The sequence below is a fragment of the Lactuca saligna genome, chromosome 1 (assembly GCF_052625555.1).
Source record: "Lactuca saligna cultivar CGN05327 chromosome 1, ASM5262555v1, whole genome shotgun sequence".
Classification (NCBI taxonomy): domain Eukaryota; kingdom Viridiplantae; phylum Streptophyta; class Magnoliopsida; order Asterales; family Asteraceae; genus Lactuca; species Lactuca saligna.
In genome coordinates this window covers 188,740,255-188,767,303 of record NC_136417.1, presented here as the reverse complement: position 1 = coordinate 188,767,303, position 27,049 = coordinate 188,740,255, and the positions used below count along the sequence as shown (strand labels likewise).

Here is a 27,049-nt window from a genome sequence, read left to right as displayed (position 1 = left end):
AGATCTAATGTCAATCCTTGAAGCTTCAATGATTCCCCTTCTTCTTCTCCCTTCAATTCACCCAAAAATGGCTTGGAAGCTTGAATGAGCAACAATGGGGCTTAGGGTTCGATGTTCTGGGTGAAAGAGGCAGTAAAGGAACCCTAGGGGAGAGAATGAGACGTTTAAATAGGCTCCAAGTCCTGAATTTAGGGTTTACCTCGCACAGACCAGACTCGTCGAGTCCCTTGGCCGACTCGCCGAGTCGGTCACTTACTCCTTGACCCGGATCCCGCTCCGACTCGCTGAGTTCCTCCTTGGACTCGCCGAGTCACCCTTTAAAATTAGGGTTTCCTTTCCTTTCTTGGCCTTCCAGACTTTAGGTGTTACAAATAATGGATTTGATTCTTAATTATGTTATTTGTGGAAATGTCAAGAATTTACCAAATAAGGAGAATTTTTCATCGCCCAAGTTTCAATTGGACAGAAACTTGGAATCATGCAACGAGTATTGTATGATGAATGAAAAACTTTCACATTTGGGAAATTTAGACTAATTCCTTGACAAAGTGTCAATTAAAGGACTAGGAGATCAAGTACACTAGGTCGTACATTGATCAAGTCTACCACAAGAGTGACAAAGATATTCTTCATGATTTACTAAAGTTTAGTGAATATGGTTATACTTAAAAGCTTCAGTATAATTCTGAGTTGATTAAAAGAGTTTCAATCAATAGCAGAACGAATAAGTAGAGTCAAGTAGGCAGAAAGATAAAAGTTTCTCTATTCTAAGAAGAAGTGAGAGTACCTTTTATTATGTTTTATGATAGGTCTTAATGATTAAGATCCATATCTCAATTAATCCTCTAAGTGAGTCGTAGTGCAATTGTATGTCTAAGAAGAGGAATCGAGAATTGAAGAAATGGTTAAATCAAGAAGTCAATCATACTTCGTTCCAAAAACAAGTCTTAGAGTTAAGATTGTGACATTGAGTGACAAGTCTAAAGAAGGTTTATAACATTCATCAAATGTGGAATTTGGAAAAGGGTTTTCTTATTCTTGCACATTTGAAATTGGTAATTTGTGATGTCTTGGATAAGACAAAGACCAACTAGGACCAATTTGGTGAAGTGTTTTGTCTTGATAAAAGCTACACTAACTCTTGAATATTTGTTTATCAATAAAAAGTTTCTTGACAAGAGAACCTTATATGTCAAGGAGTCAGTGGGAGTCTTAATGATGGTCTTGAAAAGTTTCGAGAACAAATCAAGAATAAACCTAATTAATCATCACTAGCACACAACTTGAGGTTTATAACCTATCGTGTTGACATTATTTTGTTTCTGTGCCATTCCAATTGAGTTAATTATGCAGGTAAGTTCTATAAGTTCTCATTTGCATGCATAAAGACAAAGCACCTTGATTGATGGAAAGTACATTGATATGTAAGGATAAGTTGCTAAACTACTTGGAAGACATGGTGGGCACTCGTGTTACCATAAGGCAGGAAATCAAGATTGAGAAAGTTCAGTCCATATGAGTTTGGATTTGTTGCAAACTTGTTTTTAGCAAATTCACATGGATAGGAACACATACACCATAAAATCTAAGTGTCGTAAGATTCCCTCCTTAATGAAAATGACTGTGAGGAAATGCTTTCACTAAGAGAGATTTTAAGAAGATAGCAATTGTGAAAATTGTATTCTCGAATTCGATTATTGGTACGGCATCCCTTTCCATAGTTCAAATTGTGAGATTTGGCAATTGGGTATTAGAAATATGAACTTAAAAAATTCAATAGGTATTCTGGAAGTTCAGCTGTTTTCTGAATACATGTCAAAGCTAGTGGGAGCATAAGTGTTATGCTTATATGATAATAATCATCATGATAGTGGGAGCATAAATATTATGCTTGTATGATTATTAAGGCAAGTATTGCAAGTTAATAATATTAATTATAGAAACAAGAGTTATGTTTTGCAAAGTCGTAATGGTTGAAAAGTTGTTTTGCTATAATTAAGGGAGAGAATATTGTACTTCATTTCAAATCTAAAGGCTTAGATTGTGGAATGTTAATAAATTTAGTCAAGGATACATAGTGTGTTCTCAAATTTCGGTTATGATTACGGCATCTCTCTTCATAGTTCGAATTGTAAGAACGTGACACATAAACTATTATGGCAGAAGATTGATAAAGTATCACATCTTTATGTAAGACATTATGCATCATGTCCCATATGCTTTAGGTATAGGATCGATTGCAAATGCTATAATATTTGACCATTCTAAAATTTTCCAAATTTCTAGCGTATTAAGAGGGAAAAAGGACAAGAATCAGTTTTGACTAAGATAATTAAACAACTATCAAAGGACGATCCAAAGTTCGTTGAGGATTGGTCGCTTGTGAGTAGTTGGAAGTATGGTATTGGATGGACCATATCGACATTATTATGAATAGATAAGATTCTATTAAGAATGAGTTATCATATGGAAAATATGGAAATGTTTCCATATTGGGAGTTGGATATTGAGAGTCTATGTCTAGATTAGAAAATTTTATGCAAAAGGATGTTCAAAGGAATGTACTTTGAGTGAGAGACATCACGTCTATGGAATTGTCTTGTAACAATCTCCAAGAGAGGACTTTGTAATTTCATTGGCAATAGTCATTGTGACTTTAGTGCAGTGACATTACGAAATGATCGTTGAATGAAACGTTAGAATATAACATATTCTATAAGTGGAAAGAATTTGATATTCTTATACTTATGATAAGGATTGGGAGTTGTGAAATGAGTATGATTGGAAATGTGTTCATTTGATCTATTTCACTATGTAAGGACCATAAGTAAACATTGTGTGCATGCTAAGAGCATGGGACAATTGTAGTAATAATTCAAGTAATAAGTTAATTAACAAAAACAACAAATAATGAGTAATCAATATGGTGATGAATAAAAGGTGTTTTATTTATACTCAAGGTTTGGGACTATATAGGATTAGTATTATTCTTGTGTTTCACTTTGCATGTTTTGACTTCCTGAACAATTAATTATTTCAGAATAATCAAATTATTCGAATGGTACACATTCGTTCATATGTTGGATGTAGGTATGAATGAAGACTGTCATGAATTGGTTTATAGATTGTCTAAAGTGTATTAGACATAGCAAAAGTTTGTTGCAACGTTCATGAGTGCTTATGAATATGATTTTGAGCATTGGATTAAACTCACGCTCATAAGAATCACTTCATGGATTTTATCACGAGTGATTGTGAGTCGATAATATTGTATATTCTTGAAACCGAGACGTGTGAGTTGTTATTTGCTGGTCAGTGGCACATTGATGATAAGTAAACGCACCAGTAACTTGGTGTTATAAAACTTATTGTTGTGTGTGATTCGATGAGTGAGTACAAGCAAGCATTGAGTCGAAGTTTATCCGTTGTTTTTCCAAAGTGGGATAAAAGTGATATATGTGGGCCCCTCGATGATTTAGTGATGACACCCTAAGCGCTTGGCCAAGCCGGGACTAATTTGATGTGTTCAATTGTAGTCTGTTGTCAGCGTCATAAATCGGAAATCGGGAAACAACACATAGACTGAGAGAATGATTTCAATCTATGTATCATGTCTATATGATATCTAGAATGGAGGAATATATGATCCCTTATCTAAAAGTCACGCTTATGATACGATCAGAGCTGACAACAGCTTTTGAAAGCTACGATTGCTGATCAGGTTCTGAAGTCATACGCATAATAGTTATTAGACTTATCCAGGTGGGAGACTGTTGGATTAGTGTGTAAGTGCATAACTATTTTAGTATATACTTGACCCGATTGTGAATGGTCCTTTTAGGTTGCCTTCACACTGGTGACTAGACAGGATGATTGTTGAGGAGAGAGGCTGGTTTATTGTTAAGAATAATAAATTAGGGTATAAATATGATTTTTTAATATATTATATGAATAATATATTAATTTGAATCATATTATTAATTAGTATTTAATCAGAAATTAATTTAGAATTAATTTTGGGATTAAAGGAACTGATTGAAAGTGTAGGGGCTATTTTGTAATTATTCAATAGTTGAGGCTTTGGGCCATTGGATCGCCTTTATTAAGGCTTGAACGAAAATCCTATAAGGATCTAGGAGTTTTCGTCCAAGGGCTTAAGGAAAGGAGTCCATGGACTTGCTTAGGCCCAAAGCTAAGGGATTAGGGTTTACACCTTGAAACCCTAGTTAGCCTTAAGTATAAATAGCACCCTAAGTCACTAAGATTTCGTCCAAGCTTTGGGAAACCCTAAAAGTGATGAATTCTAGGGCAAGATACCCTTCTCTCCTCTCTCCAATATTCATCCTTTCACCTAGTGTGTTTGTGAGCCATTAGAGGTACTACACTTATGGTACTTGCTTTCAAAGCTAAGGAGATTCAAGGAACTAGTTGTTATTACTATATAACAACAAAATTTATGTATTCTATTCTTCTTTGTGGATTTCGAAAATAGTACTAGCATGCTAGGTTTCTTTGTGTTCATAAAGTTATATAACTAATAGTGAAACATAGATCCAACTCTAGGGTTGCATGCACACATAGGATTGTTTGTATTAAACCCATCATAATAACCACCAAATCCTTTCTTTCGATGGATCATATGATAGTGTGGAAGGTCCCTCGGTTGTTTAGGCTCATAAGGGACCTAGGAATCATGGGACTCGATGAGTGTTCGAGAAAACTCGGCGAGTCCAAGGCAATCTTCTAATCTTTGAAGATGAACTCGACGAGTTGTTCATACAACTCGGTGAGTCATAGACTGGATGCATTTATATGCTGAAGATGAACTCGACGAGTTCAAGGAAGAACTCGCCGAGTCGGTTGAAGATTGACTGAAGTGCTGTTGAAGGTGAACTCGTTGAGCTCTTGCTAGACTCGACGAGTGGGGACGAGTTTGTAGTATTATGCGGACGAAGGTACTCGGCGAGTTGGCGGACCAACTCGGTGAGTCTGGTTAACCAAAGAGTTGACTTGGCCAGGGTTTGACTTTGACTTTGACTTGGATTCAAGTTGACCCTTGTAGGGGTTGTGGGTACAAATTGATAACTTAGAAGGGTTGGCATGTAAGGATTGAGGAGTCAAGGAGAGCTGAATTTCACACCGAGGACAGTACAGACACTACACGGCATCGAGGTGAGTTACCTTCCAGTAGGGGTGGGTCTAAGGCCACAATGCCGACCCACCAACAAGAGTAATTGATAGATAATTGTCTTTGTGATAATTATCTTGGTATGCTTATGTGATATGCTTATGATATATGCTTATGTGATATACTTATGAGACATGCTTATTTGATGTGCTATATGAGTTAGTGGTAGTAGCAGGGAGTAGTTTTTCCTTGAATCGGTCGTTAGGACTGAAGGGTAGGTCAGTATCCCAGATATGCCTGACCGTATGATTATATTTGTTTTGTATGATAGAGGTAGGGGTTGAATAGTCCCCGTTGTCGGTTGAGATAGATCGTAGGGTAGTCGGCACCCCAGAACGGCCCAATATGGGTAGGTCATCACCCCAGAATGGCTTGACATGGGTAGGTCAGCACCCTAGAATGGGTTGACATGGGTAGGTCAGCACCCTAGAATGGCTTGACATGGGTAGGTCGGGCACCCTAGAATTGCCCGACAGTATGCATGTTATGCGATTGTATGGTATGTGCTATGATGGGGGAACTCACTAAGCTTTGTGCTTACAGTTTCATTTTTGGTTTCAGGTACCTCTTCGTTTAAAGGGAAAGAGTCAACGGTGTAGCAGCGCATCACACACACATATGGTTTCCGCATGGAATTTTATGGGATTGTACTCTGATTTTCATTACTTTTGATGATATGGTTTTCTGACACGTTGTTATGGTTTTTATAAATTGATATGACATTGGCAATGTTTGGTAAAATATGTTATGAATCTCTTAATTAAAAATGAAAATTTTGGCCTTGAAATTTGGGTTGTTACAATTGTACCACTTTTCTCCTTGTTTAAGCATGTTGAATGAATGGAAACCATAAAGTTGGCAACTTTATGGGTTATGAGGGCCTCAGGAGTGTCTTGGAGTTCAGATCTAGAGAATGATTGAGTTTTGGAATCTTGCATGAAAATCGGATGCATTTTTCTTCAACTTTTAACCTAAATGAGATCTAGACACGTATTAGACATATATGTCTTAAAAGCATCGACTTTATAGTGTATTAAGAAATTATAAGGCCTTTTGGAAAGTTGGAGTGCAAGGCTTAATGGATTAAGGACTCAAAAGATAGACTTTTTGCTTCAGACTGATCTCACGACGTGATTCAGGTGTTGATTGCCTGTCTTTTGCTATTGTTTTCTTATGTTTAGTGTTTTAATTTCTAAATTGTTTAAGTTTACTAAAAAGTGGATTTTGATTATTATAAATGATTTTTAACGTGAATGCTTAACGAATTGATACTTAAAAGGATTTTAATCTCATTGATATGAGTTTTATCACGAATTGTAAATGGTTAATAGTTTGTATCATGTACAGTAAATGATTAATGCTTCATCATGATTTTTTCTTCATACTAAATTACTAGATGGTTAACACGAATTGTTTGATTTGATTAATATTTGATAGTTACCAAAAGTTAAGATTTCGGAATTTTCGGATATTAAAATCAACTCTAGAAAATTCTGGACTTCAGAATTTTCGGATATTCGGTTTTGAACACCCTTATATTTTGTATGTAGCTATTAACCAAGAAACGAGGTGTTGAGGTGAAGTTATAGTGTCATAAGGAACATATCGTCGCCTAGGGTGGTGTAGTTGGCATGTGTCCCTGCAACAGTGAAGGCGTCGCTGGCCACTTCCCTACCATCATCTAATGCTTCTTTTCCTTTTACATATAACATTAGGAGTTGTACAACCTCTTTTCCTTGTATATACAACATTAGGAATTATCCATGTCTCTTTAAAGATGAAAAAAAGAGTAAACTTGGTTTATTTTGAAAGATAAAAAATATAATGATATGATATTGAAGTTACATAAAATAGTGAAAAGGAAATATGGATATAACATATGGGCTAAGTGTTATATCATTAACTCTTAGGCTAGACGGAATGGGCTTGATAAGAGCTCGACACATTTGATCTGTACTCAACAAACATTGTGCCTTGAGCTCGACATGCCAAGCTCGGAAATGAGCTTAGCAGTAGCAGACCAAGCTCTTTTTCTCTTCCTACTTTCTCCCCTCTTTCGTCTCCTCCACTCGAGAGACCAAACCCTTTCTTCTTCTTCCTTGCTTCTTCCCCCTTTCTTCCTTTCCTTGTTATGGCTTAGGTGGAACTCGACAGGAGCAACACGCCTCCCCAGCCTTATATGAAATTAATCCTAACTAGATAACATATTTTTGTCTTTATTATTATTATTATTATTATTATTATTATTATTATTAGATTTTGATATGGTTGATTGGTTAGGGATCTAATCCGGGTTGGACCCGATAAACAACCTATGTATAATACGAAGAATTCAGGTCCAAGGCCCAATACACATCACTAAGATGATAACTGGCTAATTCTTTGGGCTTCAACACTAAGCAACCGTTGTCCTTACTCCTTAGTCTTTACTCTTACTCCTTCGACAGACCGATGAAACGAATTTCAGCATGATTTCGATTCGTTGGTAGCATGACGTTGGTCGAGAATTTCCGTTGTAATCGTAAAAATTAAAATCGATAGTCTTCGAAATATTCAGTGATTATGAACAAGAAAGGTCTAGCGATTTTATTGCGTTCTAAAATGAGGCCTCTCTCTCCTGCTTCTGTAAGTAGTTATCATCTTTTTGACTCAATTTCTTCGATTATTTGCTCTGGACTTGATTATCGATGGAAATTAAAGTTATCAACCTCAATTTTTGTATATTGTAGTATAATATTTCTCAATTTTCTAAAGTTGCATATGAATTTTTATTGCTAGGTGTGTATCTAGTTATGGAATGGATGGTTAATTTTTTTATGAATACCTTCATTCTACATGCATATTATATTCGAACGAAATTTCAAACTTTACTTTAAGTTTGTTGATCACATCTGCTACTCCTTCAGTGTTACATGTTACCTGAAAATTGCATGTTTGAGGTTTTTAGCTTCATTGTTCAAAAATAATGATTATGGTGGATCAAAAGCAATTAGGTACTTTGAGCTAACCATTTTAATTGCCATGGGACAGTTGGAAGTTCAATTGTTGCAATTTCATGGCATGAATTATTATTTTTGGGATTGAATACTATCTTGAGTTGATATAAGCACTCTAATTAGTAGTTATAATTTTGGGAGTATACAATAGCTATGTTTGTATTGTATGTACTGAATTGAAAAAATTCACATTTGTTTTGAATTTTATGTTTTGAAAATGCCAAGTATTTTGGACTGTTATACTTGTAATTTTGTATTTCAATTTTGTAAATGAGTGTCTTCACTATTATAGGTTTATGTATATACATATATTTTGTTTCATGTATACTGTATCTAATCACTCATTTCATCCAAGATTGACTTGGAAGTTATGAAGTGATAAACATATTTCCTACCTGGTTTCTACAACACTATAATTGGGTAGATTTTTCAAAGTAAAGTGCCCTTTTAGTTTCATTCAGGTTCACTTTTATTATATATATAGACTGCAATATGTCTTTGTCCTCCTGATTTCTGATATGAATCTATTTTTTTTTTTTCTGGGTAGAAGAAAGTTAACCATGTGCAACTTGCTCCCTTAGATGTGAACAAAGTAGCTACTCAAAATGCCTCCAGCAAGACCCCAAGGTTTTTTATGATTTATTAATTCCACCAACAAAATAGAAATGCTTTTTAATCTTTAATTAGGCAAAGTTAATCTTATATAAATACTTTCAGAGATTTTGGGCAAGTACGTGAATCAATGCATTCAGTCATATCAATGAACAGAAAAGAGATACTGGATACTGCACTAAGTGAATTCTCAGAGGTAGAAAATAAATGCTGTTTTTTTTTTTTGCTTAACTCTTTTATAATTAAACGTAAGAAATAGCAACATGCTATCATTGATTGATGTTTAATAGCATCCTACTTTCATTTCTTCCTATTACAGTGTTCTACTTTGAAAGTTCTACCATTTGTAGTAATATTGTCAAAATACAAAGCAATTTGACCATTAGAATTGGGTAGAGTTTTTAAAGTAAAATGTCCTATTTTGGAAAAAAAAATGAAAGTAAATTTCTTATTTATCGCATTTAGTCCTTTTCTTTTACGTTGAATTCAGTTATGATAATATGTATATGGTGATATAGGGGTATTTTAGTCTTTCTCAAGAAAACCGTCACAAGTTACTACTCATTCTCGCTCAAGAGTATGACCTCAATAGGAATCAAGTTCGGGAGTTGATGAAGCAGTATGTTGGTTTTGAGATCCCTAAAGGTGACCTTTCTTTTCTTAAAACTATGGATTCTGGTTCTATTTTTTTTTTTTTGAAAATATATCTGGTTTTATGTGGTTTGACTTTAAAACAATATAGGGCTAAAATTCAGAAAATATAAACCCACTTCCATATATTTGTTTCTTACAGCATCATACTTCCATTTCTTTCTATTACAACATTGCACTTATAATTTTTTCTTAATAAGGCATTGCACATTGCTATAATTGGATAGGATTTTGAAAGTACAATGGTGTAGTAGGAATAAATGAAAGTAAGATTCTTTAATAAGCAAATAAATGGAAGTATGTTGCTATGTGTTGCATTTAAACCAATGATTAACTATCAGGTGATGGAATTGATGAACATGGACATGAAGTGGAAGGACATCTTTCTGGTTTTTATAGAATTGAAAGAAATTTAAGACATGCTCTTAACCCAATGTACTCAGTTCTGTTTGAAAGGCTTAACACACATCCTGGTGGTTTGAAGTTTTTGTCCACTGTTCGAGCTGATATACTGTCTATTATCGCGTAAGGTTATGATGCCCAAAAACTACTGTTGTTTGACTATAAACTTATAAAAACTTGTGCACTTGTTAACACCCATATCTGGAAAATAACAGTTTTCTAAAACTTTTGTATTGTCTATATATAATATCATCAAAAGATGCATCAATATCCACCTGTGATTGTAAAAACAGAGTATTGAATGTAAACATAATTAAAATATGTGCCTATCATGGTAGTGTTACACATGTACAACTAGTGATTATTTTGACATGTTAAAATTTTTAAAACTGTGATTATTTTACTTGTTTGGGTTTATCGTAGCATTGAATTTTGAAAAATTAACCCAATTATAGCTATGTCATCCATACACAAAGCAATATTCATTGCTATAATTGGGTAGATATTTCACAGTACAATAAGAAAACAAATTGAAAGTAGAATGTTTTACATGTGTAGTTTTTCAAAGTACAATAAGAAAACAAATTGAAAGTACAATGTCTTTATAGGAAAAAGTTTGAAAGTAAAACGCTATAATACACAAATAAATGAAAGTATGTTTTCCTTAATTTTATGTTTTCCTTCCATTTCCCCAAGTATATTCTCAAGTATCTATTTAAAGTGTAAAGAGCATATATCCATAGAATAGTTAACGAGAGAAAAAGAAACTGAGTTGGTTTGTTAAACAATTAGGGATGAAAATATTGCATCAATACGAGCTTTAGATTCGTATTTGAAAGAAAAGCTTATTACATGGCTAAGTCCAGCCAACCTTGAGCTTCACCAAATTACATGGGATGATCCTGCTTCATTGCTAGAGAAGATTGTAGCTTATGAGGTAAGTTTTCATTGCATCTTTTAACAACTTCCAATATATTTAATCATATTATATACTTTACCATTATGAGTTTATAAAGATATTAATATTCACAGGCTGTGCATCCCATCAGTAATCTTATAGATTTAAAGAGGAGACTTGGAATAGGTCGACGCTGTTTTGGATACATTCATCCAGCTATACCTGGTCAGTCTTCCTGTGTGTTTAAGTTTCACTATGAGAAAATATGGATGAATGAGTAATTCAAAGTGTTGTACTTTGAAAAATCTACTTAATTGTAGCATCATTCATACTCTCATTCATATTCAAAGAACATGTTACAGGAAGAAAACATAACTAGGATGCTATAATAAACAAATCAATGAAACTGCATTCCTGTTTCTTGCATTTAACCCTTTGATTGAAAACAGAGGCATTTCCATGTTAGTTATGGTGAGGTTGATAATAGAGCCCCCTTTCTAGAATACCTTTGTTTGTTTCTAGTCACTCTTAAACTTGTTGACCGATTCAATGGGTAAGTTTTGTTGACATGACGTCTATGTGGCATGCATCTGACACATCATCTCCAGATGACGTGTCAAATACATGCCACATCAGCAAACCTGGTGAACAAGTTAATGAGTGATCCTTTTTCTATTATGGTCAGTGAGTTAAAATAAAACATGTTTCCTCAGGTGAACCGCTTATATTTATTGAAGTTGCACTTATGAAGAATATAGCTTCTACCATACAAGTAACTCAACATATCCTTCATCATGTGACCATTTAATTTAACTTTTTTTTTTTTTTTTTTTTTTTGGTGATAAATAACCAGAAATTGCTGGCATTACAGGAAGTCCTGTGGCATGATCCTCCTACACCTGAAGCCGAAGCAAGTACTGCATTATTTTACTCTATTTCATCAACTCAGGTGCACTCAATTGTTATTTCACATTTTTGTTTTTCCACTGTATAACTATAATATAGATATAGATATAAAGGTTTCGTTCAAGTAGAATGATTGGTGTGAAAAATACGAATAACTTTTTGATATTGACAGCCTGGCTTAGCAGGAATCAACTTAGGGAAGTTTTTGATAAAACGAGTGATTCATCTGGTGAAGAAAGACATGCCAAATATATCTGTAAGCCTTTCTAACTTGATTTTTAGCCTTCATTGCAAAACTAAGGATCCTAACTATCAATTATTCATGAGATTCTTACCTCTTTTTCTGACTCCATTCATATGTTTTTTTTTCTCTCTCAAGAATTTTGCAACCCTAAGCCCTATCCCAGGGTTCATGCAGTGGCTAATGTCTAAGTTGGCATCATCTGAGAGATCTGTTCCCATTTTCAGTGAGAACATCCTCCAACCTCATGAGGAAAGAGTACTCTTGGATGCATATGCGTAAGCTGAATTTTTATTTTCACAACTTTGACCATGCTTTGACCGAACCAGGCTTTGATCTCTAGTTACAAATATGATGATTGATTGACATTTTGAGATATTTTTTTTAGGGATTCCACTGAAGGGAGAAATGGCATGGAAGTATTGTTGCACCTGTTGACCTCAACTAACCATGAGTGGACTCAATCTGATGGATTACAACCAATTCTACTAAGACTCTGTGCCAGGTATCTTTTATTTTTATTTTTATCTTCACCTTTTATTTTTCTGATGGAAAATTACTTTATTAAAATTTATAATTTAATCAAACCAGCACGTTCTACAAAACAAACAACTTCTTTTTTTTCATTCGCATGAAATGAACAATTCAATTCCTTCTGTGATTCCATCATACAAAACACTACTTTATTTTTTTTGTTCCATTGTGGAATGGAATGTGTAATTGCAAAACCTAACCCGGTTTTGTTCATGTAATCTTTTTTATATAAATTCAAAATTTTAATTAGATTACAGTTTTAGTTTCTAAAATTAACTAGAAAAATACTATTCCTTTGTAATTCCATTCCTACTCTCACTTTAGACTTTTTGACCCTGATAAATTACTTTATTGTCCTTGGTTTCATGCAACAGGTACCTTTTACATGAGAAGAAGAGAGGGAAAGCTCTAGATTCAGTTGCCAATTTCCACTTGCAAAATGGAGCTGTATGTCAAACCAACCATCTTACTTGTTATTTCACTTTCTTTTTCTTTGATATTGTAAAGCATAAAGCATAAAGCATAAATCATAAATCATAAATCATAAAGTATTGAATATTGATAATATTATTCATTTACAGATGATTGGAAGACTGAATTGGATGGCTGATCGATCCGAAAAGGGCCTTACTCAAAGTGGAGGAATTATGGTAAATTACATCTACAGGTAATATAATTAAAACAAATATCTATCTAAAAACAAATGGAGCAACATAAATCGATTGTGAAAACATATTTGCAGTTTGGAACATATTGAAGATTACGCTCAGGCGTATTTCAGCACAGGCCATATCCAGGTTTCCCATGATGTGCTTCATTATATCGAGGTAATTATGAATCGGCTATATGCAAGAAATAGCAATGTACTTTCGTTCTTTTTTCTTGTTAAGGCATTGTACTTTTAAGAATCTACCCAGTTTTAGCATAGTATTTTCATTCCTTAAGAAAAAAAAAAAAAAAAATCATATCAAGACATTGTGCTTTGAAAAAAAAAAAATTCTGTATTTTGGTGAAATTACAATTTGCAAGATGAAAATAGGATGCTATAATAAACAAATATATGAAATTACATTGCTATTTTTTTACACGCTCAAGGCATTAAACTTTTCTTTTTCAGTCAATGGAGAAGAATGAAGACTCGATAAGTTGATGAAGGAAGGACATGTTTGTCTCATGATGCATGTATTTTAGTAAGTAAACAACTCAACTTGTGTAAATTTAATTCTTATTTAATATGTTAATAAAGTGTGAAATGGTTTTGCATTACATGGAAGAAATATAACTAAACATGATATTATTATCCATGAAATTGGGCAACTTCATTTTTCAGTTTCTACATGACTTGTTTCCAACACGTAATCCCTCATAAGTCTTGTGTTAGATTCATCTGCCATCTATATAATATTAACAACACCAAAATTAGTGAAGCATAAGATAGATAATAACAAGTAACTATTAAAAAACCCACAACATATAACAAAATTTTACCTTTTTAGCCAATCGTTCTAAATTGTCCCACTCAAAATCTCTCTTGCAGTATGCGGATCGAACCTAAATAAGAAATATATATATATTTTTTGTTATATTAATAAACATTTTTAACATTTTATTTTATGACATTAACTTAACAAAGGACAGGAACTATACGTACCTCCAATATTCTCATGGCTACCATGGGAGTTGGCGTAATGTGAATCCAAGAGAATCAATGGAAATAGTTAGATCTCTAATACAATGGGATGGGGACATAATTTAATCTGGAGAGTTATATAAGACTAATAAGAGTGTTTTCAATTGACTTAATGTATGCTAGAGAAATGAGGCTTTTTCCCATTACTTTTTACAAATTTGGCATCATCTATTTTTATTTTTAATTTTTCCCCCATTATAAGAGAAACGGCAACACTTGAAATAGCATGGCTTGATTTTTGGAAGTCAAATATGCTACTCTTTTGACTACACGTGTTACAGTAAATAGAGCAACATAGCTAGCTGTACAAAAAATAGGAGAGTTGGAACAATAAATACTCCCATGGTTCCGATATAATATAGTGGTCACTTTGGGGATGTTATTAACCTTTTCCATAATGTTAGTTATCTAGTTAATCTTAGGAACAATGAAATAATGTTTTTTTTTTTTTTTCCTTTCTCTTCTATGTTGTGAAAAATAGGGAAGATATGGAATGAATAGCATACCTAGGGTTTTATGTCTTGATGATTCACGCATTAAAGCTGCACAGAACTTATCGCCATCGTTTAAAGAGTGTCTTTCCATAAATTCCATTAACTCTTTATGGGCTTCGGTGTTGTAGCTCTGTTCTGTCAAACTATATGTCAATCTCAGTCAAACTAAACCAAACTTTTTATTTACTTTGGAAAACACATACATAACTTTGGAAAGAATCAACTGGTATGTAATTTGATAAGCTTTCATAGTTAGCTCTAAAACCAAACAAATCAATAACAAAATTTGCTTCCTAAAGATTACTTGTTTGACCATATAAAAGTCAAACAAACATGCATGAAGTTTTTAAAGGAGTAACAAACACCTCAAGCTGCGCATTGACAACCCTCACGGCAACATATGTAAAAAGATTGTGGAGGTTCTTTGCTGCTTTGGCTTCTGGTGATGCTTCTCCAAATCCTATCAAAACTCAAAACCAACAGTCAATCATTTTACATAACTCACTGATTTAGTAATGTCATAACATAAAATTTTGTCCATCCAAAAAGATGGAACTATTTTCAATTCTACCATCTTCATCCTTTGCTATTGAAAATAGTCCCACAAAGCTGTGCAACAGTTGAAGGAAGCATTAGAGAGAGGACCTACCTGGAACGTACATCTTCTGACAATTTAATCGAGTCTTTTGAGATGTTGGGCTCCATTGATTCAAAGGAAAACTCCCAATGCTTGTTCCATGGGGTTTTTGAGAGAGAAAGGAGAAGTGGGATAGTGGCAGAATGGTTGAGGACTCCATGGTCAACAACAGAAACAAGAATGGTCAATGGTTTCAAAGATTTGAATGGGTGCTCGGTTTTATCAACATTCATTGGATATAAAAAGTTTCCTACAAAAATATCTTTGTTTTGTCCCACTTTTCGCACAAATATCTTCGGTGTCTCATTATTTCCTTGAAACAGACCCATTAAATCACGTCTGATAATGGAAAATTTATGTTAAATTCATTGAATTGTTTTGTGCGATTAGTAAGTAACACATGAATATAAAATTTAATACGACAAAATACATTAACCACACCATATGTTGATATTTTTACACTTTAAACATGTATATATTTTTTTTCTTCCATTAAAGCCATCCGATTTTGAAAGAAAAAATTGATGCAACCACTGTGATCTTTTATTTTTGGTTCAACAGTATCATTGATATGATGGCATTTTTCTGAAAAAAAAAATCATAAATGATCCCTGTGGTTTTCCAACATCTGAAGTTTAGTCCCCGTGGTTTAAAAACGTCATAGATGATCCCTATGTTTTCAAAACTTTTAACGATTGGTCCTTATTGCTAACTACGTTAAGTTTTGTCTGTTAACTAAAGAGCATTTTCGTCATTTCACTATCCTGGGGACCATTTATGATGTTTTGTCTTATTTTTTTAAAAAAGAAAATAATATGCAAATTCTCTCTCTCTCTCTCTCTCTCTCTCTCTCTCTCTCTCTCTCATCTCCACCAGAATGACGTAGCAATGACGTAAAAAGCCATTATTGAAGACACTTGTCTTTTCAGTGTGGAAGGGATTGTAATTATTTGTTATTTGTCGTTGTATAATTATTGTCTGTATATGAAATAATGTAGTGTCGGTAGGATGTAACATAAAGTGTAAGACCCTCCATAGTCTAGGGGTCTAAAATGTAAATATATTTTTGTCGCATTGCGATCATACGATTGCAACAGTATTTGTAACCGGCTCTTTCGAACCTATATATAGGGCCTTTGTCCATAAGAAATAAACAAGAGTTATTTGAGTGTTTAAGACTTAGTTGAATCTCAAAGTTCTTCCTCTGTTGAAATAGTTTGTCTATTTCTGAATAGCAGAGCCCTATCCAAACTATCTACATAATCATCCAATTATTCAACATAATCCATCATCTATATAATTCAACGCGTCATTCAGGTATAATCTTCTCTTAATCTTTATCAATTCCGTCATGTCTTTAATTTTGGTATCAGAGTCAAGTAACGTTCTTATTATTATTTTGCATATTCAATCTTTCGTTCATATAAATATATGCATATGCAGCATCATAAACATGATAATGAATATTCATCTTTTAAATATATGTTAATAAAAACTCGTATGCAAAAGTCATCATTATTACTCAATCCACCAACAATTGAAACAATTGTCGTAAGAAGGTTTTAAAACAATTATGACTATGTACCAAGAAGTTAAATTCACATTTCATATTTCAAAAAGTTTTTAACTTTTCGTATAAAAATTTTGATATCATTTATAAACATTTGTTCATCATGTATTATCGTAAATATTACTATGAATATTTATCGTCACAAGTCTTCATTAATATTCATGTATCATCATAAATTCAATATTAAAACCAATCTACCTACAATTTAAGCTATTTCATTAAAAGGTCTTAAAAGAAACAATTACTATTATGTACCAACAAGTCAGAAACATTTGTCAAAAACTTTTTAATTCTCCGTATGAAAAGTTTGGTTTCATCACCATCATTATAAATATAAGAGTAATAACTAAACCCCACCATAACCCTCTAATTAAAATTTATAACTTTTAATTGTAACTTTAAAAGAAAAACTAAACTATCATTTTGTTCTAATCATGAGTTTTTCAAGTTTAAATATTAATAAACAAGAATTAAATTTTTTCGTGAAACATTAAAACAATCAAATTTGTTTTTTATTAAACTTAAAGCTAGATTCTGATATATCGATAATCAATTATATATCTAACATTGAAGCAATACATATGGTAAATAATAGTATAAATTGAAAACAAAAACAAATAAAATTTTTTGAAGATAAAATAACACAACTAATCTGTTAAACATGTCGCACGAAATAGAAAAATCACTAATAATAACTAATTCGTTAGTAAAAAGAAACTAAATATTTCATTTCTAAAAATTCGCACAACTTATTAATATGGAAACTTTGCAAGAAAAAGTAGAAACATTAACTAAATTATTTGCAGCTTTAGAAATTTCATCCGAAATTCAAGAAAATAATACAAAAACAGAAAATAATTCAGATAATAATGACGTAGAAGTAAGATATGATATTTCTTCAGATGACGAAAATCCTTATTCAAATCCATATAGAAATTCACAAAACAATTTTGGATTAAAACGAAAACAATCATATGTTGAAGATGATTATCAAAGTCAATATATTTATGGACCACCTTCATCAGAAGATTTTTTTTTATATAGACAAGGAATGGTTAAAAATAAACAAAACAAATGGGAAAAAATACCCCCACAATACATACCCAAATTATTTACTTCCCTAACAAATTCAGATATTCTTTTTATTGATTGTGATCAAAATTCCAAACCAAAAATTCAAGAATGGAGTAATAAAATGGGAGTACAAAAAAATTCAGTTAACTGAAGAATTAAGAAATTTACACCCAACACATTTTCTTAATTATATCATTCATAAAACACAAGGTAATGCATATTGTTTTCTCTCATCTCTTGACGAAACTAAAACAATGATGATAGCTACTACTGATGCTATGGAAACATTTAAAAATGTATTAAATCGGCTTATTCAAGAATTTATAGGAAAACAAATAGAAGATAAAACATCTCAGGAAGCTTTTCAATTAGAATCATTATGGCATTTAACAAACTTACGAATTTGTAGCATGTGTTATTTAGACCCATTTATATGTGAATATTCTGAACATTATTATAATATAGATTTCACTAGAAAAAGATAGCATTAGACATGTTTTACCAAAAATTATCATCATTAGTAAGCCAAAGTGTAATAAAAGATTTCCAAGAAGCATTACAACAAAATAAAATTGCAAATACTTTAGGAGCACGAATAAGTATATTAAAAGCATGAATGCAGAAAAAATATCTAGAACAAAAAACAACACAAGATGCAAAAATTGATTTATGTTTTGACACCCTTTCTAATAAAGTTAATCAATATGGTTGTAAAGATAATAAAAAACAACAATATAAAAAGAAAACTTGGAAAAAACAAACTTATAAACCTAAATATAAACAATATTATAAACAAGGAGAAAGAAAATATTTTCGAAATAGAAAGCAATATAAACAAAAAAATCAATCTAAAACAAATTATTGCCCATCAAATAAAAAGGATTGTAAATGTTGGATATGTCAAGAGGACGGACATAAAGCTTATGAATGTCTAAAAAAGACAAAAAGGGAAAAAGAAACAAATTTATTAAAATTTGCATATGATCTAGGATATGAACCTATAGAAGATTCAGATATAGATTCAGACATAGATATTTATGTGTAACGACCCAAAAATCACGACCAAAAATTTCTTTAAAAGCATTACTAGAATCATATTTATAAAAACTGTATCATAAGTCATAACATAAATTCTCGAGTATTAATTCAAAGCATAATATCATTATCAGAGTCGAACATTCCCAGGCTAACTGACTACGGTGTGTGCACTGCAATCTCCCCGAGCTCCTCTTTTGAAAACTGGGTACCTGAAATCAAAATTGTAAACCGTAAGCACGAAGCTTAGTGAGCTCCCCCAATCTAACACATACCATGCAAAAACATATAAAGCACATACTGGGCCTTGCCCACTGCATCGGACCAATGTCCGAACTAACTGGGGCCTTGCCCCCTACATCGGACCGAAGTCCGGAAACTGACTGGGACCTTGTCCCCTGCATCGGACCGAAGTCCGGACTAACTAGGGCCTTGCCCCTTGAATCGGACCGAAGTCCGGAGACTGTCTGGGACCTTGTCCCCTGCATCGGACCGAAGTCCGGGCTAACTGGGGCCTTGCCCCCTGCATCAGACAGAAGTCCGGAGACTGACTGGGACCTTGTCCCCTGCATCGGACCGAAGTCCGGGCTAACTGGCTGAACATAGCATAACATAACATATCAACTAGCATGAACACATATACTGCATACTACATCGGGCCGTAGCCCGGAACACATAACACATAACACATAAAACATAGCACATAAATCCTGTCTGAGCCACGAAGGCATCAAACATGCTAACTACTGCATCGGAAACTACTACTAACTGGACGGCCCGGCATTGTGGCCTTAGACCCGTCCCTACTGGAAGGAAACTCACCTGAGACTGCTGAACCCTACTGATAAATCTCTGGCTGCTACTCGACAATCCCCTGATCCACTGCTCCTCCAGCTCTCCGAGCTATCAATATACATATAACACTTAGTCTGACAGTCAACTAAGTCAACTCTGGTCAAAGTCAACCTTCCAGGTCAACCCTACTCGCCGAGTCTTCCTAAAGACTCGCCGAGTTCATAAACTCAGGGTCTTTCTTATTCGTGACCCGACTCGCCGAGTCAGTCCATGACTCGCCGAGTCCTAGACAATCTTCAACCAACTCGCCGAGTTGCTCATCCAACTCGTCGAGTCCATGCCTAACTTCATCCGACTCGACGAGTTGTTCATCCTACTCGTCGAGTTCCTCCTCATCTTCAAGCTACTCGCCGAGTCCACTCGAAGGACTCGCCGAGTCCAGTCGGTTCTACATACATGCAGAGGACCTTTGAGTCATGCATGGACTCTAAACTGTAGATCCACTCTTTTAAGGTCTATTCCTTACGTAAAGTTGCAAACTTTACGTGTAGAGAAGGAGATCTAGGCAAGATACGCCATTAACTAGGGTGTAAGGCCAAGGGACTTCAAAATCAACACAATGACTGATACTTTATGCTTCTCCAGGCCCTAAAACACTTGAATCTGAAGTAGCAACTCCAGATCCGACTTCTAACCCAAAATAATAACATTATGGCAAAAGAGCCCCAACAACCACACATAGATCTAGGTGCAAAAAGGGGTCCAGGAACTAGTTTATTACCTCCAAGTGCTCAAAATGAACTCACAATCCCAGATCTATAGCTCCTTCTTGCTCCTCCAAGTTCCTTCTTCCTTTTCCAAGCTTTAAAGCACCTTCCAAGGCTCAACTAGGAGATATGACGGCTAGGGTTTGATATCCAGGGCTAAAGAGGCAGTAAGGAACCCTGGGAAGAAGATTAAGACATTTATATAGGCCCCAAGTCCCGAATTTAGGGTTTTCCACGCACAGACCAGACTCGCTGAGTCCCCCTGGTCGACTCGCCGAGTCGGTCACTTACTCCCCGACCCGGATCCCGCTCGGACTCGCCGAGTCCCCCTTAGACTCGCCGAGTCGACCCCTAAACTTAGGGTTTTCTTTCCTTTCTTGGTCTTCGAAACTTTGGGTGTTACAACTCTCCCCCACTTAAACTAAACTTCGTCCTCGAAGTCTGCTATGGCCCACTGCCTGCGAGCTGCCTCTAAACCCAACCAACTATTCCAACACCAGCTGCCTACCCTTGCTAGCTTTTGCTCGATCCTTCCGACTAACCTTAATCCCTGCAGATAACACCTCGGGTCAACCCTGACCCTGAACATCCTGGAGACCCAACTTACTCAACTGGCAATCCTTCTGGTACTCACCGAGTACTGAACTGAACCTATAGGGGTTCACCCCTTCCTGTCCTTGCGCAAATCCCTTGCCTTCCCAAGGCAAGGTTCTATAACCAACTATTTCTCTGTAACTGTGAAGGTCCTATACTTCACCAACTCCATCACCCCCGCCAATTCCAGTACGGGTCAATACCGCCAACAACCACCAACGCCCCTATCTGACATAACTTGGTGCCGAGCACCCCCGGTCCTTACTGACGTCTCCATATTTGGGTTACCGAACCCTACCGGTTACTACACCCCTTCGCAATCTCCTAGTCGCTTCCAGCGACTCCTGAAAATACTTTGACTATCTATAACTCTTCTATCCATTCTTCCGCTCATACTGAAACGATGCTGCTGGGAATAGCTTGCTTATATCCCATCTGATTATTCAACTCCTACTAACTCGAGTCTTTCATCCCGAAGAAAAGCTACTTGCCTAGCTATCTTTACATGTCACTTATACTCGGCCGAAGGCTCAACTGATCCTGCTGAGAGAGACTTGTCATTTCCATATCAACCAACTATACCGTCAACACTAGTATTCCAACTCAAATACAATACTTACCCAAAACTCCGAAACCTTTCAAACACTGAATTGTCTGCAATACCGAACCTGCCTGAAACATTAAACTGCCTGAAACGCTGATCTGGCTGAATCACTGAGCTGCCTGAAACACTAAACTCAAGTCCAATTATGGAGTCAAGGGACTCCTCCCTTAGTCGCTTCCACGACTTCTGAATGGAATCTTCCTCAAGGACTAGTTTCCACTAGTTATCCTGTCACTGTGGCTCTAACAACCTCCCGATCCAACCGATCGGGTCCATACTTCACATCCTGACATCATCCATTCTATGACTAACAACATGATGGCTCCCAGACTGACGGTAGCCCTTAACATACCCGAACCTCAACGGTCCACCGCTACTCTGATCTCATAACTGATGTGACGATCTATAGCCAAGATTCGCTGACTTAGCCATAACTGAACCATTTGGGAAATCCGAATCTAATCCGTGGATTCCCATATTCCCACCGCTGCACCCGAACGGGTGGGAATTACTACATTCCCGCGTTCAGCCACGCGCTCATGCTGCTACCAATCTGATAAAAGCTACGGCTACACCCGCGGATTCACAAGTCTCAAATACTATCTGGCTGCTAATGAACGCTGCGGCTACCCCCGCAGGCTTACAACACTCTACTACTATCTGACTACTAGTGAATGCTACGGCTACCCCCGCAGACTTACAACACTCTACTACTATCTGACTACTAGTGAATGCTACGGCTACCCCCGCAGACTTACAACACTCTACTACTACCATCCCGAGGACATCCTGACTGTCCCTAGTCCCACTAGTGATTCTTCATCCCGATTTCTCACACCAGCCCTCAGTCTTTGAATTCTGCATCATCCTCGACATCTTATATCCTTGATATACTTAGTGCTTCGTCGAGGAATTCTCCGGCTTGGTTCCCAAACCAACCGTCTACTAATCTGAATACAAGAAGCTATTGTTGGGAAGTTTCCAACCTCCCAACTCCTGAATCTACGCAATCTGCATGCTGCCTCAGACACTGGCTACCAATGCTAAAACATCTCCTGCTACCCGTTCTCAGGGTCTTCATTCCGACTCTCATGCGTCCGACAGGTGGCCCTCAATCTTGGATTCCCAACCAGCTTCTAACCATCTCGATTACATGAACTAACTGCTGGGAAAAGTTCTCGAACTCCTAATTCTGAACTTCTCAATCCATCCATCACTGAGCTACTACCATTTCTTCTTAGTGGCCGCGCACTCATTCTGAGTCTACGAGACTCTTATCCAAATATACCCGGAGGGTTCTCCCCCTCTTCGATCCTGCTTAACCCTTGCGGCTTCACACTCAAAAGAGATCCCGATCCTTTACTACCATTCCAAAACTTCTACTGGGGAACCCAAGCCCGCCAGGTAGGAATTTGACCATTCCATCCAACCCACTATCCACTCCGAACTAGCGAAATGATCCAGATCTCTCCCTACCATGCTACAGTTACTGCATCCTCCGAAACTTCTCCATATGAGCACATCCCCTAACTACCAACCAATTATCCGAGGTATGAAAATGGCATATGACGTAATCACAAGCAAGCCACTCCATAACACAACACTTATACCACAATTGATGCAAAAACCATAACAATATAATCATAACATAAGCTGACAAACACAAAGTTACATACCTCCATTACTCAGTGCTGCTCGAATCCCTGCTGAAATCTACCGGAGAAACTCGGCTCCGAGCCGTAGGCACCCTTGCCCGGCCTTGACAACCACTGACGGTACTTGAAGTTCCAAGGGCAGGAGCTGGTGCCTGCCCTGCTGAATACAAACTCGGACAGTGGGCCTTCTTGTGGCCCCTCAGACTGCAATGGAAACACAACGGATCAAGTCCCTGGGCGATGGTAACAACACAGTCTCTGCTAAAATGACCAATCTGGCCGCACTTGAAACACCCAGCATCGCCACCACTTCTACGCCTACACACACCCATGTGCGTCCTCCCGCACTTCCCGCATCGACTGCGGCTCTGATAGTTCCTCGTCCTCAAATCTGAACTCTTGGGCCTCTTACTCGAACCTGTGGCAGCCTGAGTCTCATCCATTTTCCTCTTCCCTTCCGACTCCCTGCCCGACTCTCGCTCCTGTGTTACCCCAATGGTAACGTCTGCTGACTGAACAACAGATGTCTGATCCTGAAGCCTCGCTATCAATCTATCAGTGATCCTCACGACCATGTCTGGCAGACCCTCGCGAATGGCTCGCGAAACTTCCTCAACTATCCAATCATGCAATGGTTTCTCTTGGAGACAGAATGCCCCACACACCCCTGCCCCCTGATAGCAGAAACTAGAAATGGGATCTCCCTCCCTGATGGATCCCTGAACTCCATAGGATTCGGGACCTAGACGAGCCCCAATCTGTCCTGAAACTAATCCGGCCCTAAAGGCCTCAAGATGACTGTCCATGAGCTCCACAATAGCCTCTCTAACTGAACCGAAAATCACTGGAGTCTGATCGATGATGTTGCGCATAATCTCTGCGGAAATGAAATCCCTCATCTGATCATCAAGCTGCCCGGCTCTAAAGCCCGAGCCAGACCCCTCCCCTGCACCTGAACTGCCAACTGATATCTCGCGCAACGTCACCATGCTGAAAAATATAACAATTCCCTGATCAATTACATACTACTGCTGAGGGATCTCTCACATACTCTACTAGTTCCTTGGTTTCGCCTCGGCCCCTCTTGAATCGAGTACGGATCCTCTGCTTTCAGTAGTATGGGCCCCTACTACCTTCCACATCTATCCGTTCTTTCCTCAAGAGTTACCTCAACTCCACCAAGTCCCCTTTGCTCTTCTACTGATCTCTGCTACTCTCATCCTAGGATTGCCCTAGGGAACCTCTAACTCTACCCAAACAGTCCTCAGCTGCTGAAGGCCTCCTTGTAATGCCAATTAGTCACCACCTGAATACCATCACATGTGACGAGGCTCAGATAATCCTTCAAGTAAAGGACTCGTCCCTACAACGGTTGGACTCAAACGAGAGCTGCGCAGTAGGGCCAAATCCAGCACTCTGAGATTATTTAACCCTGATCACATGTGATGAAACGTATTCACCTAATGGCTAACTCTCATCACTCAGAGTCCCACAAAGCACAAAGCAAGCAACATTCGGATAAGGGAAACATACTCAGGAAAAACAATTCTCATAACAAGAAACTGCACCAGCATATAATGCTAAGCTCATACTTTCAGGCATAACCTACACAGGCTATCCTACTACTGTCTACTCATTACTAGCATGCAATTCTCATCAAGCTGAAACACATAAAGCAGGCACATAAGGCATCATCCTAGATCCTCAGTCCTATTCTAGCATGCTGTTCTACTGAAGCTGGAAACTGAAACTGAACTGAAACTGATACTGAAACTGATATCGAAAATAATAACATAACTTGTATGGGTAAATTGGGAGTACTTACTTGAGCTCGGCTGATTGCATGCACCACACCCTTTTCTCGTTTTCAAAAAAAATCTTTTCTTTCTATGTTCTTTTTCCAAAACCCTTATTCAAAAATGTTTTTCTTTTGAAAATCCCTTATCGTGTCCTTAGTTTGAGTTCAAATACACTCGAATGCATATCTGAATCCCTCAAACCAAGGCTCTGATACCAACTTGTAACGACCCAAAAATCACGACCAAAAATTTCTTTAAAAGCATTACTAGAATCATATTTATAAAAACTATATCATAAGTCATAACATAAATTCTCGAGTATTAATTCAAAGCATAATATCATTATCAGAGTCGAACATTCCCAGGCTAACTGACTACGGTGTGTGCACTGCAATCTCCCCGAGCTCCTCTTTTGAAAACTGGGTACCTGAAATCAAAACTGAAAACCGTAAGCACGAAGCTTAGTGAGCTCCCCCAATCTAACACATACCATGCAAAAACATATAAAGCACATACTGGGCCTTGCCCACTGCATCGGACCAATGTCCGGACTAACTGGGGCCTTGCCCCCTACATCGGACCGAAGTCCGGAAACTGACTGGGACCTTGTCCCTTGCATCGGACCGAAGTCCGGACTAACTAGGGCCTTGCCCCCTGCATCGGACCGAAGTCCGGAGACTGTCTAGGACCTTGTCCCCTGCATCGGACCGAAGTCCGGGCTAACTGGGGCCTTGCCCCCTGCATCAGACAGAAGTCCGGAGACTGACTGGGACCTTGTCCCCTGCATCGGACCGAAGTCCGGGCTAACTGGCTGAACATAGCATAACATAACATATCAACTAGCATGAACACATATACTGCATACTACATCGGGCCGTAGCCCGGAACACATAACACATAACACATAAAACATAGCACATAAATCCTGTCTGAGCCACGAAGGCATCAAACATGCTAACTACTGCATCGGAAACTACTACTAACTGGACGGCTCGGCATTGTGGCCTTAGACCCGTCCCTACTGGAAGGAAACTCACCTGAGACTGCTGAACCCTACTGATAAATCTCTGGCTGCTACTCGACAATCCCCTGATCCACTGCTCCTCCAGCTCTCCGAGCTATCAATATACATATAACACTTAGTCTGACAGTCAACTAAGTCAACTCTGGTCAAAGTCAACCTTCCAGGTCAACCCTACTCGCCGAGTCTTCCTAAAGACTCGCCGAGTTCATAAACTCAGGGTCTTTCTTATTCGTGACCCGACTCGCCGAGTCAGTCCATGACTCGCCGAGTCCTAGACAATCTTCAACCAACTCGCCGAGTTGCTCATCCAACTCGTCGAGTCCATGCCTAACTTCATCCGACTCGACGAGTTGTTCATCCTACTCGTCGAGTTCCTCCTCATCTTCAAGCTACTCGCCGAGTCCACTCGAAGGACTCGCCGAGTCCAGTCGGTTCTACATACATGCAGAGGACCTTTGAGTCATGCATGGACTCTAAACTGTAGATCCACTCTTTTAAGGTCTATTCCTTACGTAAAGTTGCAAACTTTACGTGTAAAGAAGGAGATCTAGGCAAGATACGCCATTAACTAGGGTGTAAGGCCAAGGGACTTCAAAATCAACACAATGACTGATACTTTATGCTTCTCCAGGCCCTAAAACACTTGAATCTGAAGTAGCAACTCCAGATCCGACTTCTAACCCAAAATAATAACATTATGGCAAAAGAGCCCCAACAACCACACATAGATCTAGGTGCAAAAAGGGGTCCAGGAACTAGTTTATTACCTCCAAGTGCTCAAAATGAACTCACAATCCCAGATCTATAGCTCCTTCTTGCTCCTCCAAGTTCCTTCTTCCTTTTCCAAGCTTTAAAGCACCTTCCAAGGCTCAACTAGGAGATA

At 37.1% G+C, this 27,049-nt stretch overlaps 2 protein-coding genes across 4 annotated transcripts; one reads left to right on the top strand and one right to left on the bottom strand.

Annotated features, from left to right (window-relative positions):
* The first annotated feature begins 7,581 nt into the window (after positions 1-7,581).
* Positions 7,582-15,687, top strand: LOC145046858 (malonyl-CoA decarboxylase family protein). Of its 3 annotated transcripts, XM_078995122.1 has the most exons (17): positions 7,582-7,813; positions 8,732-8,811; positions 8,902-8,992; positions 9,315-9,441; positions 9,789-9,972; positions 10,642-10,786; positions 10,882-10,972; positions 11,461-11,519; positions 11,619-11,696; positions 11,826-11,909; positions 12,033-12,172; positions 12,283-12,399; positions 12,803-12,875; positions 13,010-13,095; positions 13,171-13,255; positions 13,546-13,618; positions 14,600-15,687. In XM_078995122.1, the coding sequence occupies exons 1-16, from the start codon at positions 7,751-7,753 to the stop codon at positions 13,576-13,578; spliced, it is 1,536 nt and encodes a 511-aa protein (XP_078851248.1). In that variant the 5' UTR covers positions 7,582-7,750; the 3' UTR covers positions 13,579-13,618; positions 14,600-15,687. The 3 variants fall into 3 exon arrangements, with proteins under 3 accessions (XP_078851248.1, XP_078851253.1, XP_078851245.1); XM_078995127.1 differs by lacking the exon at positions 14,600-15,687 and having other exon boundaries at positions 8,735-8,811; positions 13,546-13,764; XM_078995119.1 differs by lacking the exon at positions 14,600-15,687 and having other exon boundaries at positions 13,546-13,764.
* On the bottom strand, positions 13,637-15,409 carry RBCX1 (Chaperonin-like RbcX protein). The gene is made up of 6 exons (XM_078995135.1): positions 15,262-15,409; positions 14,978-15,072; positions 14,625-14,742; positions 14,080-14,096; positions 13,917-13,979; positions 13,637-13,822 (listed from the first exon to the last, which is right to left on the bottom strand). Exons 1-6 carry the CDS (start codon positions 15,407-15,409, stop codon positions 13,748-13,750), a joined length of 516 nt encoding a protein of 171 aa, XP_078851261.1. The 3' UTR covers positions 13,637-13,747.
* Positions 15,688-27,049: the final 11,362 nt, after the last annotated feature.

Coding starts and splice junctions, on each gene's coding strand:
- LOC145046858 (XM_078995122.1), top strand. CDS start 7,751: ATGAACAAGAAAGGTCTAGCGATTTTATTGCGTTCTAAAATGAGGCCT. Junction 12,400..12,802: donor CTACTAAGACTCTGTGCCAG/GTATCTTTTATT, acceptor TTCATGCAACAG/GTACCTTTTACATGAGAAGA. Junction 12,876..13,009: donor TCCACTTGCAAAATGGAGCT/GTATGTCAAACC, acceptor ATTCATTTACAG/ATGATTGGAAGACTGAATTG.
- RBCX1 (XM_078995135.1), bottom strand. CDS start 15,409: ATGGAGTCCTCAACCATTCTGCCACTATCCCACTTCTCCTTTCTCTCT. Junction 15,073..15,261: donor TCAGAAGATGTACGTTCCAG/GTAGGTCCTCTC, acceptor GAGTTTTGATAG/GATTTGGAGAAGCATCACCA. Junction 13,823..13,916: donor TAGAACGATTGGCTAAAAAG/GTAAAATTTTGT, acceptor AATATTATATAG/ATGGCAGATGAATCTAACAC.